Source organism: Odocoileus virginianus, chromosome 10, assembly GCF_023699985.2.
Source record: "Odocoileus virginianus isolate 20LAN1187 ecotype Illinois chromosome 10, Ovbor_1.2, whole genome shotgun sequence".
Classification (NCBI taxonomy): domain Eukaryota; kingdom Metazoa; phylum Chordata; class Mammalia; order Artiodactyla; family Cervidae; genus Odocoileus; species Odocoileus virginianus.
This window is the reverse complement of record NC_069683.1, coordinates 46,813,254-46,830,718: the sequence shown is the minus strand read 5'-3', so window position 1 is coordinate 46,830,718 and position 17,465 is coordinate 46,813,254. Positions and strand designations below refer to the sequence as shown.

Sequence of the window (17,465 nt, the reverse complement as noted above, 5' to 3'; positions counted from 1 at the left end):
GAGAGGAGGGTGGCTGTCGCCTGGGAAGAGGGGCTATGGAACTGCTCGGCAGTCCTGACCCCAGTGGCAACTCTTCTGTTTCCAACCCCCGCAGTGGACACTAAACCCTTGTTCCTCAAGCACCTTCATTCTCCCTTTTGTTTCTTCAGCCCTTCAGACACTTTTGTAACCAGTTGCCCATATTTAACATCCTTTGTTAGAATTTGTCTTCCTGAGTAGAATTTAGGTGATATAACCTTCAGAAAATTTCCCCAGTCTGTCCACCTCTACCACTACCACCCTAATCCAAGACCCCATCCTCTCTCCCCTGGGTGGCTGCAGTAGCTAGGCTCCCTGAGACCACAGCCGGACAGGCAGGCAGCCTGTAAGACCGGCAGCAGTACCTGGTGGGAGACTCCCAGAAAAAATAGGTTCTGGGAGAAAAATGTTTCCCCTCTACTGCCAACCTTGAAGGATTGGGGTTTGATTTTATTTCTGAAGGTTGATTTGCTTAAACTGCAAGTCACTGAATGCCTCTAGGCCAAGTTTCTCATCTCTGCCTACGGTCAGTCTGCCTTCTCTCTTCTTTATTAAAGGACAGCAGGATAACCGGAAAGATAAGAGCATTTTATTTATAAAACCATTGCCAATTGACTTTAAGAATGAAAGAAAACAATCCTATTGCTATCTCAAAAACAACATCTTTCCAGCCTTCCTCCCAGCCTGAGCAGCCTGGGATCCCAGGAATTCCAGTGCTTCTAGCTCAAATCCCCACAGTGGTGTCAACGCATACTTTCCGTGTGAAGGAGCTCTGAAACAGGCATTAGCCATTTAATGGTCGCGAGCAGTGCTTTCTGGCAGAAACAGTAGTAGGACGTGCGCCATGCCTGAGTCAAGCTGTGAGGCAGGCAAAGCTGCCAGGAGGCTGACAGTGATCCCTCCTCAGCCGGGGCAGAGGAGCTGGCTCAGCCGTGAAACAGAGCGACATGGGAGGTGTCTCAGCTGAAGGTTAATGTCTCGGCATCTCCAGCCTGGGAGTTGGAGTTGGATGGAGGGGTGAATGCTGTCTTGCCTTCAGCTAGAGCTTTAAAATGCTGTGAGGAGAGAGGAGAGGGAATATGGAGGATGGGGGGATATGCTAGTTATGACATTTTATCAAGAACTAACCTCTTCATAGGGCTTCCCAGGTGACTCTAGTGGTAAAGAACCTGCCTGCCAATGCAGGATATGGAAGAGACATGGGTTTGATCCCTGGGTCAGGAAGATCCCCTCGAAGAGGGCATGGCAACCCATCTAGTATTCTTGCCTGGAGAATCCCATGGACAGAGGAGCCTGGTGGGCTACAGTCCATGGGGTCGCAAAGAGCTGGACACAAATAAAGCAACTTAGCACACACACAACCTCTTTACAACTCTTTAAGCTCCATTTTTCTCCCAATTCTACTTTTAAAACAATTTCTTGGTGTTGTCTTTGAAAAATAGCTAGAAATGTGCCCTACCTCCTTCAAACATGAACCCCCTTTTTCCCATGCTTCCTGCTTCCATTCATTAGGCCACTTGGTTCTGTAAGATTGAGTGTCCAGTGTAGATCCTCACCTACCCTAAGGGCCGCATGGCTTCTATTTCCCCTTCCTTTACAAGCCCTACCCCTGCCTGCTTCACAGTTCCCTCATCATGGGGAGGGTAATGATAACTCCAGGCAGAGACCTCCTCCTCCACTGTGCCAGAATCACAGCAGACTGAGAACAGTGCTGACAGCAGTCACTACAGCTTAAGTCAGTCTCCAGTGCTGGTCTTACCTGTGAGTTCTTGAATTCCGAGTAGAGGGAAAAGAGCAGATGGAGGGACTGAATTCTACTCTTGTAGACAGGAATGTCTAGGATGGCTGAAATCGAGAACTCCCATGAGCAGAAACAAAAAAAAATCTGGGAATATGGGGCATTTCTGTTTAGGTGGCCAGTCCCTTCCCAGATGGAATGTGTTACTTTAAGGGTTAAATACCCAGCAGGTAGTCACAAAAACCCAAACACCACCCTCAAGTGCTGCCAAAAAGCATAACTGGCTTAAAGAAAAGGTTGTAACTCAGAGTAAAAAAGCCTTTTCAACAGCCCACAGTGAATTTATCCAAAGACAGGGCCAAGGAAGGGACAGGAGGGCTTACCACAGATCATATCAATGTACTCTGCCAGGCTGCAATCAATCTCTGCTGTGGGCAGGCTCACCTAAGAGAGGCATGGGGCAGACCCAAATCAAAAGGCTGAAATTTCAGTGGTCCTAGCATTATTCTCTTTCTCTGAAGGAAAAGAGCTCCGAGCATAAGGGGTGTGTTGGGCTGAATTGTGTTCTCCTCAAATTTATATGCTAAAGTCTTGACCCCAAGTGTGTCAGGTGGTGTATTTGGAGATATTGTCATAAAAGAGATAAGTTAAAATGAGATCATTGGGATGAACCCTAATCCAGAGTAACTGGAATCCTTATAAGAGGAAATTAGGACACAGACACACATAGAGGAAAGACCACATGAAGACACAGGTAAGAGACAGTCAAGGAGAAAGGCTCTAGAAGAAATCAGCTCTGTGGACAGTTTGATGTCCAACTTCCAATAGTATGAAAAAATAAATTTCTTTTGCTTATGCCACCCAGTCTGTGGTACTGTGTTATGGCAGCCTAAGCAAATAATACAATTTTTTTTTCCTGATCAGTAAAATGGAATTGGTCATACTCATTAACCACTGAAGTAGCAGAAGATATAACAGGGCTAAAATATTTTATAAGTAAAATACACTGCTATGCAGTCTTCCTATATTTGTGAAGAAGAAACTGGACCCAGGTTATGGCCAAGTATTTATAGTTACTTGGAGTTACAAGGCCTAATGGTCCTTAGACACCATAGGAACAGAAAAAGTGACATGGTATCTCAGGCTCCAGATCAAAACCAGTTCATACTGTAAGTTTAAAAACCATAAGCATCTTAAAAACTTTTTGTTCTCTTTTTATAAAAATCAGGGTGTAATTTTATAAAAATCAGGTTCTGCAATTTCCTTTTTCCAACATATAGTTGATACTTCTCTGTATCAGAGCAAAATAAGGCCAAATAATTCATCGTGTGAATATTTCACTGACTGGATGTACCACAATCTATTAATTCAGTTCCCTAGTCAGACATTTTTTCCTCAGCTACAGTTTTTAAATTATGTGATAAAAGAGATTGAAATCAGATTCTTTGTTTTTTTACAATAATTTCTCAATAAACATATACCCCCCCAAAAAATCTGTCTTCATCAGCTTACATTTTAGTAGGGGGAAACAAAAAACAAAATAAGGTATATAATATGTCAGAAGGTAAGTATTACGGAGAAAAAGCAGGTAAAGAGCTTGGGGAACATGGGGTAGCAGTTTTAAATACCATGACCAGGAAGGACCTGTTATCATCTTTGCTCAATTTTCTTGATATGTAAGAGCTCTTTGGGCTTCCCTGGTGGCTCAGTGGTAAAGAATCTGCCTGCAATGCAGAAGCCTCAGGAGACGCAGGTTCGATGTCTCAGCACACACACAAAAGCTCCTTGCTTGGACAGTAATGTTGTCACATATATATATGTAAGTAACTTCTAGGTCCATCACTTGTTTTTTCAGCCATGCCGCTCAGGAGCTTAGTTCCAGGAACAGGGATCGAACCTGTGCCTTTGGCAGTGAAAGTGCGAAGCCCTAACCACTGGACTGCCAGGGGATTCCCAGTCCTTCATATTTTAAACTTTGTTTATGGTAACTGTTAGAATTTTTTATTTGCATGAGTATAAACTGTCACATTTCCCACATGACTTTTAAGATCCTTATTACGCAAAGAAATACCTCACCATCCCAACAGTAGTATTGGGTTGGCCAAAAGATTTGTTTGGGTTTTCCCATAACATCATACAGGAAAACCCGAACGAACCTTTTTTTTGGACAACTGAATATTTCTCCTATATATTAAAAAAATGGTACTTGTAATAGCTTTATTTTTACTCTATCTGTTTAACTCATTTGGAATTCATGTATGCATATGGTTGGGGCTTTCCTGGTGGCTCAGTGGTAATCTGCCTGCAATGCAGCAGACTCAGGTTCAATCCCTGGGTCGATCCCCTGGAGGAGAGCATGGCAAGCCACTCTAGTACTCTTGCCTGGAGAATCCCCATGGACAGAGGAGCCTGGCGGGCTACAGTCCATGGGGTCTCACAGAGTCTGACACAACTAAAGTGACTAAGTAGCGGCAGCAGCGTGCATATGGTTGAGGCATAGATCTGTTTTTCTCAAGTGACTGGTCAATAATCTCATCACAGCCCATTTTACCTGTAATCATTTAAACATCTTTCTTGGGCATCCTTGATGGTCCAGTGGTTAAAATTCTGTGTTTCCACTGCAGGGGGCATGGGTTTGATCCCTGGTGGGGGAACTAAGATCTTGCATGCTGTGAGGCATGGCCAAAAAAAAGGTAAAATAACGATCTTTCTTATACATCAAATTTCCACATTTATGTGGGTTTTTTTCTGGGTTGTCTATGTGCTGTTGATCTAGCTCTGTTCCTAACCAGAACATTATCATTTACTATAGCTCTATAATTTCCTAATGTCTGACAGTCAAATCCTCCATCATTTTTTCCCTGAAATTTTAATTAGACTTGAAAGTTGACTCTCTCAGATAACCTTTGTTACAAATATTTCAGTTTCTAAAAAAAAAAAAAAAATGCAATTAAAATCCTAACTGAAACAGCATTCCACTGCCATGGTGAACCAGGGAGGATTGACGGTACCTTCCAGGAACATGGCTTGACTCCTCATTCGCTCCAAGCTTGTGCCTGCCCTTCACTCAAGTTGTATAATTTGCTTTCAAAAAGGTCTTGACAATTTCTTTTTTTTTTTTTTGACAATTTCTTATTAAATATATTCCTGGGCACTTTTTAAAATTTTAGGATCATTAGGAATGGGACATCAGCTACTCAAAACAGCACATATATCTCTGTGGAAAGGGTAAGTCTACAGTGGCAATACTTTAGGTACGTATATTCACCAAAAGTTATGTGTTCAAAGCAATAGTATAGTAATATTACAGAGTAATTTATAACAACTTAAATCCGGAAACTACTCAAATGGCTATCATAGAATGGATAAATAAACTGTCCTATATTCAAACAATGGAATACCATAATTAGAATAAATGTATAACCACAATCTAAGAAACAATATGGATAAATCTCTACATGGAACAGTGTGGAGATTTCTTAAAAAGCTGGAAATAGAACTGCCATATGACCCAGCAATCCCACTTCTGGGCATACACACTGAGGAAACCAGATCTGAAAGAGACACGTGCACCCCAATGTTCATCGCAGCACTGTTTATAATAGCCAGGACATGGAAGCAACCTAGATGCCCATCAGCAGACGAATGGATGAGGAAGCTGTGGTACATATACACCATGGAATATTACTCAGCCATTAAAAAACTCATTTGAATCAGTTCTAATGAGATGGATGAAACTGGAGCCCATTATACAGAGCGAAGTAAGCCAGAAAGATAAGGACCATTACAGTATACTAACACACATATATGGAATTTAGAAAGATGGTAACGATAACCCTATATGCAAAACAGAAAAAGAGACTCAGATGTATAGAACAGACTTGTGGACTCTGTGGGAGAAGGCGAGGGTGGGATGTTTCAAGAGAACAGCATTGAAACATGTATATTATCTATGGTGAAACAGATCACCAGCCCAGGTTGGGTGCATGAGACAAGTGCTCGGGCCTGGTGCACTGGGAAGACCCAGAGGGATCGGGTGGAGAGGGAGGTGGGAGGGGGGACTGGGATGGGGAATACATGTAAATCCATGGCTAATTCATTTCAATGTATGACAAGAACCACTGCAATGATGTAATTAGCCTCCAACTAATAAAAATAAATGGAAAAAAAAATCTCTACATGGATGAACAATACAGATGAGCAAATAAATAAGACACAAAGGAACATGATTAGATTTAGATAAAATACAAAACAGGCAAACCTAATCTGTGCTGTTAGAAGTCAGGATAGTAGTTAAGTTGGGAGATGGAAGCCTGAAGGGGCTTCCAGGGTGCCAGCAATGTTCTGGTTTTTTTGATCTGATGTGTTGGTTACACAAAGGTATCTGGTTGGTGAAAATTAATCAACCCTTAATGTGTTTGTTTCTGATTTTATATTATACATAAATTTAGAAGTTAATGATAATACAAGAAGAGAGAAACCGTGGTCCCTAGAATGAATGCCACACTCTCTAAGCTCCTGCTACCTTCCACTCACCTTTCCCAAAAGTTCTTCAAACTCTGGAGACCACTCCTGCATCAGTGTGTCAATATCAGGCATAGGCCTAGAATTACAGAGGCAAATGTGAACAGAAAACATGGGCTGGTATCAGCAATCTTTGCATCATGATATTCTAAGCTAAAGGGAGGTTCTCAACCTGGGCACATTAAGATTTCAAGAGAACACAGACTGGGTGGGCCAAACTTACCCAAGACCTAGGGTTTGGAGAAGTTGGCTAAGTAAAAATACCAGGTAAACCATAATCTTTATGTCTGCAATCTTAGCCAGTAGCGGCCAGGATCCATAGGTCCTGAGGTTGATATATCTCACATATGTCCCAATCTTGGCACCTCCTCCTCAGAAGCAATGACTTCCTAGGTGGTGAAGATTACCATGGGTTACTGTGATGAAGAATGTGCTATTTCTTACCTGGTATAGTGCACAGTTGCAGGGGGCTTGGAACGGTGTAACTCAGAGATGCTCTCAATCCATGTGTCAATGGCTTTGGGATTCTTTTCTGCATCTTCCAGGCTCTTTACTTTCATATGTTGCTAGAAGAACAACAGGAAAGCCAGGCTGATGGCAATGAAGTTGCTCCCTTGTCTTCACAAGGAAGCTCATATGCTATTTCATATTCAAGGTAACTGATGAAAAGGGAAGCCTTCCAGCAGCCAAATGAAGATTATAGAAAACCCTGATAAAGTCTTCTGGAGCCAGGGGAAAGAGGCAAGTCAACAGGACAGGAACGGTCACAATGAGAGACCATTTCAACCTACTAGGATGGCTAGAATAAAAAAGACAGACAATACCAAGTGTTGGTGAGGATGTGGAGAAATTGGAACTCTCATTCATTGCTGATGGGACTATAAAATGATCAACCACTTTGGAAAATCCTCACTTTGGCAGATCCTCAAAATATTAAACAGTTTACATATGACCTAGTAACCCTACTTCTACCTATACCCAAGATACCCAAGACATATAACAATATATGTCCATGCAAAAACATGTGCATTTTCATAGAAGCATAATAGAAGTGGGATTAACAGGTAAATGCATAGACAAAATGTGATATATCCACACCATGCAACATTATTCAGCCATAAAAAAGGGAATGAAGTAGTGACCAGGGTTTAGGAGCAGGGGGAATGAGGAAAGGAGTGACTATTAATGGGTATAGGGTTTCCTTTTGTTTGTTTTTGTTTCTGTGTTTTGGCTGCATGAGTGGCTTACAGAATCTTAGTTAGCTGATCAGGGATTGAACCAGGCCCACAGCAGTGCTGAGCCATAACCACCTAGTGGGGTAATTCCCCACTAGGGAATTACCAAGGGGTTTCTTTTTGGAATATGAAAATGTTCTTAAATAATGGTGATGGTTGTATTAAGTCCATGAATATACCAAAAATCACTGAACTGTACAGTTTAAAAAGGTGAATTTCACAGTAGTTACATTATATTTTAATACAACTGTTATCTAAACTATAGGGCTGGCTGAAATCATAGCCATCCCTTTTAACAGGCGATAAGTCGACTGTTCAAATACAAGCAAGGCTTCTACTCTCAGCCCCCTTGAGCTGGGGCCTGTGCTAGGCCAGTGACTTACTGTAATGTTGTGCTGTTTGGAATTCTCTGTTAACCACAGTGAGAGCACTGTAGGATCTGACTGCTTTGTCGAAGGCTCATCCAATACCAATAGGCCAAGGTTGTCAGGCTTTCCATCAGGACGTGGAACCTGGTAAGGAGAAAGGTAAGAACATGAAAAGGGACACTTGTTTCCAATAAGCTATGGAAGAACTTTTCTGGTTCATTACTATTACTAATATTAAAAAGCATGCCTATATATCATGCTGTACTAAAATACTATCTAGAAAAAAATACATGACATTAAATATAAAGCTGAAGTTATGGATAATTAGGAGGCAAATGTATGACAAATTTTTAACACATAATGAGATAATCATTTACTTATTAGCAATGAGTATAATTTCGAGTTGAGAGCAAGTTAAGAATTCCAGTGAAATTAGAATATATACTAAGTTATTGCTAGTCAAGGAAATTAGTTTAACTGTTAGAGTAATAGAGGGGTTAGAAGAAACACCTAAGGAGTCATTTTTAGGATGTTCTGACCTTTAAGAATGCATCAATATCCCCAACAGCTGGGATGAAATCAGGAATGAAAGGCTTCAGTTTGTGGTCCAGGTCAATCAACTGTGGTGTATACCTAGGAGATATTGGCATGAGAAGGTGGAGACTGTCAGTGAAACTTACTTTATTATTCAGAATGAAAAAAAATCTAAGGGGAATGGTCATGTTTCAGATAAGAGGAAGGAAAGGGCAAGGCAGGGCTGGGGGTTATGATGGGAGGTCCTGGTACTCACCTGCTGATGTACTGGAAGAGCTCCTTAATCTCAGCAGAAACTGGCAAATGCTCATAGTCTGCAGGATCGTATGCCCTGGGGAAAGGAAACCGTGGCTCAAGGTGGCCAGAGAAGAGTGGGGGTTGCTGAGCCCTGGGTCAGCCACAGAGCATGTGACTCTGAACCTACTTTCTGCTCCACCCACATCTGCCTCTTCTGAGTGACTTGCAAGGCAACTTTAAAACTGATTATAATTGTCTCTCAGTTATCTCTGACGAAGAAAAACAGTTACAGAAAATCCAAAACATAATTTTGAAAAATTTTAGAGTGTAGCAGAAATTGTTTTCCTTTTTTCTTTTTAAATGAAGGGGATAAAGAGAAAAGATAAAATGAGATCTTAATTTCTGACATGAAAATGGTTTGTCCCAAGAAAAATAGGAGTTGTTACAAAGATGTTTTTCAGTGTTATTTATAAAAGTAAAAAATTAGAAGCAAATAAAATGTCTAACACTTGATAGGTCAAGCTAAACACTGCAGTTATTGAAAGGTACTTGCATTAATACATGAAATGTATACAGTTAAAAAAAATAATAGAGCACATATTAATGACTATAATTAAGTAAAATGTAATGAATTAATAGGGCTTCCCAGATGGCTCAATGGGAAAGAATCCACCTGCCAATGCAGGAGATGCAGGTTCAATCCCTGGATCAGGAAGATCCCCTGGGGAAGGAAATGGCAACCCACCCCAGTGTTCTTTCCTGGAAAATCCTACGGACAGAGAAGCCTGGAGTCCATGGTGTCACAAAAGAGTTGGACATGAATGAATGACTAAACAACAATGAACTGACAAAGTATATAAGTGACTTGGAAAGTTATTTAAGGTTCTTCTGGGGAGAGTTGCTTAAGAAAAAAACTAAATAGATTACTTAAAGTTTACCTTTTCCCAGATTATAATTTATGGAAGCAGGATCATGAGGTAAACTGCGAAGCATGAAAAGTCAGACTGGTATTAAATACTTGCCTAATTTACTTAGTGTCTACCTGCCTGTGGATAATTAAAATGTAACTATTTTTATTTTTATTAAACTATTTCATTGAATAAGTGATGCATGCACATGATAGGAAGTAAAAGGTACAAAATGTATACAGTGGAAAGTTATGCTCCCCTCCCAAGAGTAATCACTGTTATGAGTTCCTAGTGTAGCCTAGACATAGCTTGTGTAATGTCTGTTTGATACACATGCTAGCACAATACAAAGACTTCTATACCTTTTTAAAATGTAACAATGTCCCTTGAAGATTGTTCTTTACCACCACATCAGAGTGTTGGCTCATACTTTTTAATGGCCAGAAAGAACTCTACTGATTTGGCTATACCATCATTTATTTAACTAGTAATTGTATTTTAAATGAATGGGCCTTAGAATTTACTTTGATTAAAACCTACCAGGGTAGGTCATGATTAATCTAGCACCAGGCCTGGAACAGGGTGAGAAGAATTTTTACTGAAGCATCATCCAGGAATATTTTGCTTCAACATGGGAGAATAGAGCCCCTATTCTCTACCTGTCCTAAAAGGATCTGAGCCTAAAATAGAAATGCTCCTGCACATGGATGTTTTTCTCGATAAATAAAACTGCTTTGATGTATAATTTTATCTTCTCTTGTATATATTTAATATACAATTTATAATATAAATTTATATTTATAAATTTGTCTTCTCTTCCCTAAAATGTAAACTCCCTGGAGTCAGAGACCATCAGTTAAATTGACTCATCGAATCCTCATGAAATCCCTAAGCCCACAGATGTTTCAGACAGTACAAGTGACATCATAGTGACATCACAGGACTCAGGCAGTGGAGCCAGAAAAGAAGGGAAACTCATTATGTTGGGTTTCTGAGCATCTGATAACCCTGAGAAGAGGATATCAAAAGAGCTGCTAGAAGTTCACTTCTCAATGACATCCTCCTGTCCAGTGTTTTGAAGGAGGAGTTTCCCTCCTTCGCTAGGGTGCTCTCCTTACCCTTCCAGAGGGGCCCCGTGCTCTTCTTCATCATCATCATCATCAGAATCAGTTTCAGATGAGTCATCATCGTCATCATCATCATCATTCTCACTAAAGCCCCGCTGAGGCGTCAGCTGTGAGGTCTTCTTCTCTCCTGAGACAAAGCAGGGTAGGCATAGAAAGCTCCTGGTTAGGAGAAATTTGGGAGAAGGAAATGGCAACCCACTCCAGTATTCTTGCCGGGAAAATCCCATTGACAGAGGAGCCTGGTGGGCTACAGTCCATGGGGTCACAAGAGTCAGACACGACTTAGTGACTAAACCACCACCACCAGTGTACTTTTGCCTAATTCTCTCCTAGCGCTCTAACCAGAACCCTCCCACTTGGCACCAATTCACTGGAAAGAGAAGGAAGCCCTCCCCAGAAGGGCCATGAGAACCTTCTTCGCTCCTTCTTAGCTACTGAGTCCCCACTTTCTATATCCATAGTCTAATCAGCTGTGTGTGGCTTGTGTATACTTTATTTAGTACATATCTCTTTTACCTCTCACTTAGGAGATCCTGAGAACTCTGCATAAACTTTATCCGGTCAGCTTCAACTCTAAAACTGAGGGACTTCTGAAGAAGAAAGCGCCTCTAAATAGTTATTTTGGGAGGAAATAGGGGGAAGATGAAGTGGGGAAGACACATTTTAGGGGATCTTAATACTCACAAAGATCACAGGGAGGAAATCTAGTATTTAATTTGCAAGACTGCCCAGGGTAAGCTGCTTATAACTAACGAAGAAAAATTGTACTCAACACTGTGCCTGGATTCTGACCAGCAGTTCCAGAGACTATGGGTTTTCCTTTGCATTCAATGGATCTTACCTATTCATGGTCTCCCTTCCTTCCCCCACAAGTTAAATAAAATAACTGTACCTTATATCTCAAGATAGTCATGTATGGATGTGAGAGTTGGACTATAAAGAAAGCTGAGCGCCGAAGAATTGATGCTTTTGAACTGTGGTGTTGGAGAAGACTCTTGAGAGAGTCCCTTGGGCTGCAAGATCCAACCAGTCCATCCTAAAGGAAATCATCCTGAATACTCATTGGAAGGACTGATGCTGAAGCTGAAACTCCAATACGTTGGCCACCTGATGTGAAGATCTGACTCATTGGAAAAGACCCTGATGCTGGGAAAGGCTGAAGGCAGGAGAAGGGGACGACAGAGGATGAGATGGTTGTATGGCATCACTGACTCGATGGACATGAGTTTGAGCAAGCTTTGGGGGTTGGTGATGGACAGGGAAACCTGGCGTGCTGCAGTCCATGGGGTCACAAAGTCAGACACGACTGAGTGACTGAACTGAACTGAACTGATATCTCAAGATAAAAGATTCTTCTGTTCTTGGCATTTTGCCCTACCTTTCTGAGCTTCTGGTTCTCAATGTAACATCCCACCCCCTCAAGCCCATGAGAAGGGGTCTGGTGGTACTTGGGCTTGCCAGGGCAGTTGGGATGGGGGTCTCTGTCTTTGCCTCTAGGGCCTGGAGCCTGTGGTATGCCTTCACTTAGGATCTGAAAGGTGGCCAACTGGCTCCCTTTAAAAATGGGTTTTCAAGCTCAGTTTCCACATGGCTTATACTGAGGTTAAGAGATATTTGATTCTAGTTTTAAAAATTATTTAATGATTCTTTTACATTAAAGTGGCTTCTGACATATAAAACTGTGACATAGGACATCAAAAAAACCCCATACTTTTTGTTACATTTTCTTCTAAGCATAACACAAGATTTATTATACATCAACAAAAATGTATTTTAACTAATATGTAACATGTGGTATAGATGACAGTTGCAGAATTGTCTTACTGGTATACAGTTGGTAAGGATCTCCCAGTGTTCTTTACTAAGTCAAAATCTGCCCAAATTATTCTTGGGTCACATGGGAAGCAGTGTGGCAAGGGAAGCTTTTTAAGAATATTGTCAGCTTAAAGATTATTCAAAAGTGGATCCTTTTTGCTGATTCTAGGTGCATATTAAATTGGGAAGATAAGTGAGCCTTTAATATTGACTGTATCATGTGAAGATGAAAAATTCAGGATGAACACACAAAATTAGGAGGTCAATTTAGGGAAATTGTTCACTTTTGTCTGCTTCTTCAAAGTAGTGCTTTGCAAAATCTCTGACCAAAGGCAGAAGACTTTATATACCAGAGAAGAGGTCAATAAATTACTTTGTAGGTGAGATGTCAGACGGCACATAGTCACAAAGCAGAGCTATCTCAAAACATTACCTTTTAGACTTCCTGTGAAATCCACCTCTCTCACTGTAGCTTTCTGCATTACTTCAAATATTCTCCTTCACTTGAGTCCTCAAAACTCCTATTCTTGGAGGATAATTAAAGCATAGGCATTGGACAATGTGCTAAGGCTAACCACAAGGGCTATTAAGCAGTGCACACATGCAAATTCAAGGCCCCATCCATCTAGAGCTGTAGGCATTTTCTCATCTTTCTCTCAGAAATGGTGATTCTCTTGGTTCATAAAATATCAATAAGTACATCTAGGCCTTAAGACTTCAAAATTAAAGTCTCTTTCACAAAATACTGGCAGTATCACAAGTGTTGACAATGAACAAATACCAGGACCAGTCATTTCAAACTTGCTTTATCATAAGAATTATTTGCAGTGCTTGCTCAAATATATTTACATTCTCAGGTTTTTATCTTCAAGATTCCAATTAGGTAGTGCTGGGTGGGGACTGGTAATTTTTTTTTTTCCAGTAAGTACCGCAGTTGATTAACATGACCAGGAAAGTTTGAGAAATCCTGGACTGTGTTATATGAAATTTCTTGCCAAAAAGTCAGCTATAACAATAACCTTTATTCCTGAAGGAGAATCACAATCTTAAGGCTCTTGGCCCTTGACTGTTCTCCATGAGCTTAAAGGCACCTAACCAGTAGTGGTGAGTATTCAAGAAATTTGCTACTGAATTGGTGTCACTTTAAATTAGCTACAAAAAATACAAAGCAGCAATTTCACAAGAAGCTTTGGATTATACTGCACCTTGTTATTTTCATCTTCATACTCATCACTGCTGTTATCAGCCATAGTCTTGTTAGAAAGATGGGAGGAACAAGGAACTCCTTAGAAGAAAAGTTTTCCAATTAGGTTATTAAAATTATTTTTAAAGACATTTTTCATTTATAATATTTTATGCTCTAACCATTTTATGAAACAGAATTGATAAGAATAGCTAACTGAAAGATAGGAAACTGAATTCTAGCATGGCTCTGTCAATTCAAGATATACTTACTAATTATTATTACGCTTAAGGCATTGGGTTAGACATTATATTAATACTGATTATCTGCCATTACACAAATAGCATAAAATCTGCCCTTAGTTTATTGTTGAAATAAAGTCAGTAACTAGTGAAGCAAAAGGAGTGCTGGATTTATAGTCAGAAGACTCGGTTTAAAGGACAACTCTATCATGTGGACAAAACGATTCAACCTCTCTGGGTGTCCGTAGTCCCACCTCTCAATCGGGTCAGTAATATTTGTCACTCAGGACTGTTGCAAGGATCAGTCGAAAAAACTTAATGTGGAAGAATAGGACCTAGGTCCTGGTAAATAATAGTCACCAATACGAATCTGAATCAGTTTTTTACTTTACAAGTTTTGGTTTATTTTTAATAACCAGTGATTTACAATTGCAAAACAAAACCAAAAACAACCATTTCTCTTCTTTCCTCTTTATGCCTCTCTTACCTTTGTGTTTCGTGGTTGGAGTATAAACACTTGCAACCTCTTCAGAGTCGTTAATCTCTAGACGCTCATCATACGTCTGGTTTTCAATAATCTTGGTCTAAGCAAAAGGAAGTATGACTACATAGCTCCTATCACAGGACATTAAGCACTCTCTGGAGAGGTGGATTCCAAACAAGCAGTGGTTCCTCTTCCTTACCCAAGACATCAGTTTTACCTGAAACCTTTACCCCACAGGTGGCTTAGACATAAAGAATCTTCCTGCCAATGCAGGAGACACAGGTTCGATCCCTGAGTCAGGAAGCTCCCCCGGAGGAAGGCATGGCAACCCACTCCAGTATTCTTGCCTGGAGAATCCCATGGACAGATAAGCCCGGCGGGCCACAGTCCACGGGGTCGCGAAGAGCCGGACACGACTGAGCGACTAACACTTCCACATCCACTTTACCCCCGATTCAAACTCTCAAGGCTTCTTGGCCCCAAGTCACGCAGTTAAATCACTTTGCTGCAGCCCTTATTTAGGGACTGCTGGCAGGCTGCCTGAGGAACCAGGGAATCGAGGAGAGAAACGACAGCTAGTGTCTGCAGCAGGTACCCAAAGCTGCTAAAATACGCGCGCGAGGGTAATAGAGCATCCCTCTGTAGATAACGGCTCTCTCCTCGGGTTCGGTCAGTGTCCAATGCTGCCGGCGTTTCTCAGGGGAGCCTGTGGAGGCTCTAGAAACAGTTCAGTCTCTCGGGTTACCGAGGAGGCGGGGGGAGGGGTTCCGCGAAGCGAGGGTAAACTCGGCTCTTGGTCCCATCCAATAATCCCGAAAGCCATCACCCTTATCCCCACCATCCCACCCTCGTCTTGTAGGTCGGATCCCACTGAAGTTTGTCGGGGAGTAAAGGAAACAAAGATTGGCGAGGGCGAGAAGGAAGAGGAGAGAGAATACTTGTCAAGAAGACGGGAAGAGGTGCTGGAGGTTGGGGAGAGGGAACGGGAGTCCTTCCTATTTGGGAAGGAGAAACAGAGTTCTCTTTCTACTAAAGTGAGTACGAATTACCTGTAGCCCCTCTGAATCCGTCTCCTCTATATGGAAACAACCCCAGCCTAGGACTGGGGTCTCACTCTAATCTGAGGCCTGGCCACTTCTGCTTAAGAGAGAGCCACGGCTTCTACTCGGAGCAACTGGCGTATTGTCAGTTGCTAACAAAAAAAAAGAAAGAAAAGAAAAATCGCGAGACTTTCCTCCACTCTCGTGAGATCTTCTCCATTCCAGCGCGTTACGTCTCTTCCAGCGAAGACTCCAAGGAGGATCCAGAGGGGTTTGGATCCCGTTTGGCTCGAGTTTCAAAAAATACGTCTGTGGCGGCATCTAGCGTCGGGAAGCGGCAAAGCTGACGGATGAATTTCGGTTCGTCTAGAGTTAGCCTTCCCATCCGGAGGTAAGGTGTGTATTTTCTTCCCAGATCAAGGATCACTGGGCTGCAATTCCTACTAAATCAGTCCAGCCAGAGTTTAGGCAAACTCGGAAGTTTGCTTAAATTCCCACGACACTTTGTACGACCTTTTATAGCATTTTTATTACATAATAGTCCTTTCTTTCCCTCCATTGTTTCCCATGGCATGGGACATACTTAGAGTACTAACAAATTATTTATCTGAGATTCAAATTTAACTCATTCTCTTTCATTTTTATCTCACGAAGACTGGACTTCATTAGGGCAGGTCTGTATCCAATTACTTTTTAAGCTTTTCATAGCGTCAATGCATTGCCTAGATTCAGTTCAGTCAGTTCAGTCGCTCAGCCGCGTCTGGCTCTTTGAGACCCCATGAACCGCAGTACGCCAGGCCTCCCTGTCCATCACCAACTCCCTGAGTTGACCCAAACTCATGTCCATTGAGTCGGTAATGCCATCCAACCATCTCATCCTCTGTCTTCCCCTTCTCCTCCTGCCCTCAATCTTTCCCAGCATCAGGGTCTTTTTCAATGAGTCAGCTCTTCATCAGACAGCCAAAGTATTGGAGTTTCAGCTTCCACATCAGTCCTTCCAGTGAATATTCAGGACTGATTTCCTTTAGGATTTACTGGTTGGATCTCCTCACAGTCCAAGGGACTCTCAAGAGTCTTTTCCAACACCATAGTTCAAAAGCACCAATTCTTCGGCACTCAGCTTTCTTTATAGTCCAAATCTCACATCCATATATGACTACTGGAAAAACCATAGCCTTGACTAGACAGACATTTGCTGACAAAGTAATGTCTCTGTTTTTCAATATGCTACCTAGCTTGCTCATAACTTTTCTTCCAAGGAGTGTCTTTTAATTTCATGGCTGCAATCACCATCTGCAGTGATTTTGGAGCCCCCAAAAATAAAATCAGCCACTGTTTCCACTGTTTCTCCATCTATTTGCCATGAAGTGATGGGACTGGATGCCATGATCCTAGTTTTCTGCGTGTTGAGCTTTAAGCCAACTTTTTCACTCTCCTCTTTCACTTTCATCAAGAAGCTCTTTAGTTCTTTGCCTTCTGCCATAAGGGTGGTTTCATCTGCATATCTGAGGTTATTGATATTTCTCCCAGCAATCTTGATTTCACCTTGTGCATCATCTAACCCAGCATCTCTCATGATGTACTCTGCATAGAAGTTAAATAAGCAGGGTGACAATATCCAGCCTTGACCTACTCCTTTTCCTATTTGGAACCAGTCTGTTGTTCCATGTCCAGTTCTAACTGTTGCTTCCTGACTGCATACACATTTCTCAACAGGCAGTTCAGGTGGTCTGGTAGTCCCATCTCTTTCAGAATTTTCCACAGTTTATTGTGATCCACACAGTCAAAGGCTTTGGCATAGTCAATAAAGCAGGAATAGATTTTTTTCTGGAATTCTCTTGCTTTTTTGATTAGGTTCTTTCAAAATGCTCATTGAGTGGGTGAATGAAGGAATGAGTGAATGAAAATGTAAGGAACAAGTATTTTAAAATTACAGACATAGTTAATTTGGGGAGTCAGGGGGAGAGAAACAAAAGAATTTTGGAAATTTGTTCATGAAAACCTGCCAGAGA

General features: G+C 41.4%; 2 protein-coding genes and 1 long non-coding RNA gene across 4 annotated transcripts in view; 1 reads left to right on the top strand and 2 right to left on the bottom strand.

The window, feature by feature from the left end:
• Positions 1 to 585: 585 nt before the first annotated feature.
• On the bottom strand, positions 586 to 11,966 carry IFT46 (intraflagellar transport 46). 2 transcript variants are annotated; one of them, XM_070473515.1, is made up of 10 exons: positions 11,582 to 11,845; positions 10,681 to 11,279; positions 8,674 to 8,748; positions 8,423 to 8,516; positions 7,899 to 8,027; positions 6,725 to 6,846; positions 6,293 to 6,359; positions 2,140 to 2,200; positions 1,778 to 1,863; positions 586 to 1,073 (listed from the first exon to the last, which is right to left on the bottom strand). In XM_070473515.1, exons 2-10 carry the CDS (start codon positions 10,914 to 10,916, stop codon positions 978 to 980), a joined length of 966 nt encoding a protein of 321 aa, XP_070329616.1. In that variant the 5' UTR covers positions 10,917 to 11,279; positions 11,582 to 11,845; the 3' UTR covers positions 586 to 977. The 2 variants fall into 2 exon arrangements, with proteins under 2 accessions (XP_070329616.1, XP_020742354.2); XM_020886695.2 differs by having other exon boundaries at positions 10,681 to 11,966.
• Positions 11,967 to 12,938: 972 nt separating this feature from the next.
• LOC139037164 (uncharacterized) lies at positions 12,939 to 15,636 on the bottom strand. Its single transcript, XR_011490001.1, has 3 exons — positions 15,463 to 15,636; positions 14,417 to 14,513; positions 12,939 to 13,789 (listed from the first exon to the last, which is right to left on the bottom strand). It is a non-coding gene; the product is annotated as an uncharacterized lncRNA (long non-coding RNA).
• A 91-nt stretch (positions 15,637 to 15,727) lies between these two features.
• Positions 15,728 to 17,465, top strand: part of ARCN1 (archain 1) — a 38,873-nt gene continuing 37,135 nt past the window's right edge. The window contains exon 1 of the mRNA XM_070473512.1: positions 15,728 to 15,844. The gene's annotated coding sequence lies outside the window, so the exon portion shown is untranslated. The remainder of the gene's footprint in view (positions 15,845 to 17,465) is intronic.

Coding starts and splice junctions, on each gene's coding strand:
- IFT46 (XM_020886695.2), bottom strand. CDS start 10,916: ATGGGATTTTCCCGGCAAGAATACTGGAGTGGGTTGCCATTTCCTTCT. Junction 8,517..8,673: donor CTCTTCCAGTACATCAGCAG/GTGAGTACCAGG, acceptor AATATCTCCTAG/GTATACACCACAGTTGATTG. Junction 6,360..6,724: donor GCAACTGTGCACTATACCAG/GTAAGAAATAGC, acceptor CTGTAATTCTAG/GCCTATGCCTGATATTGACA.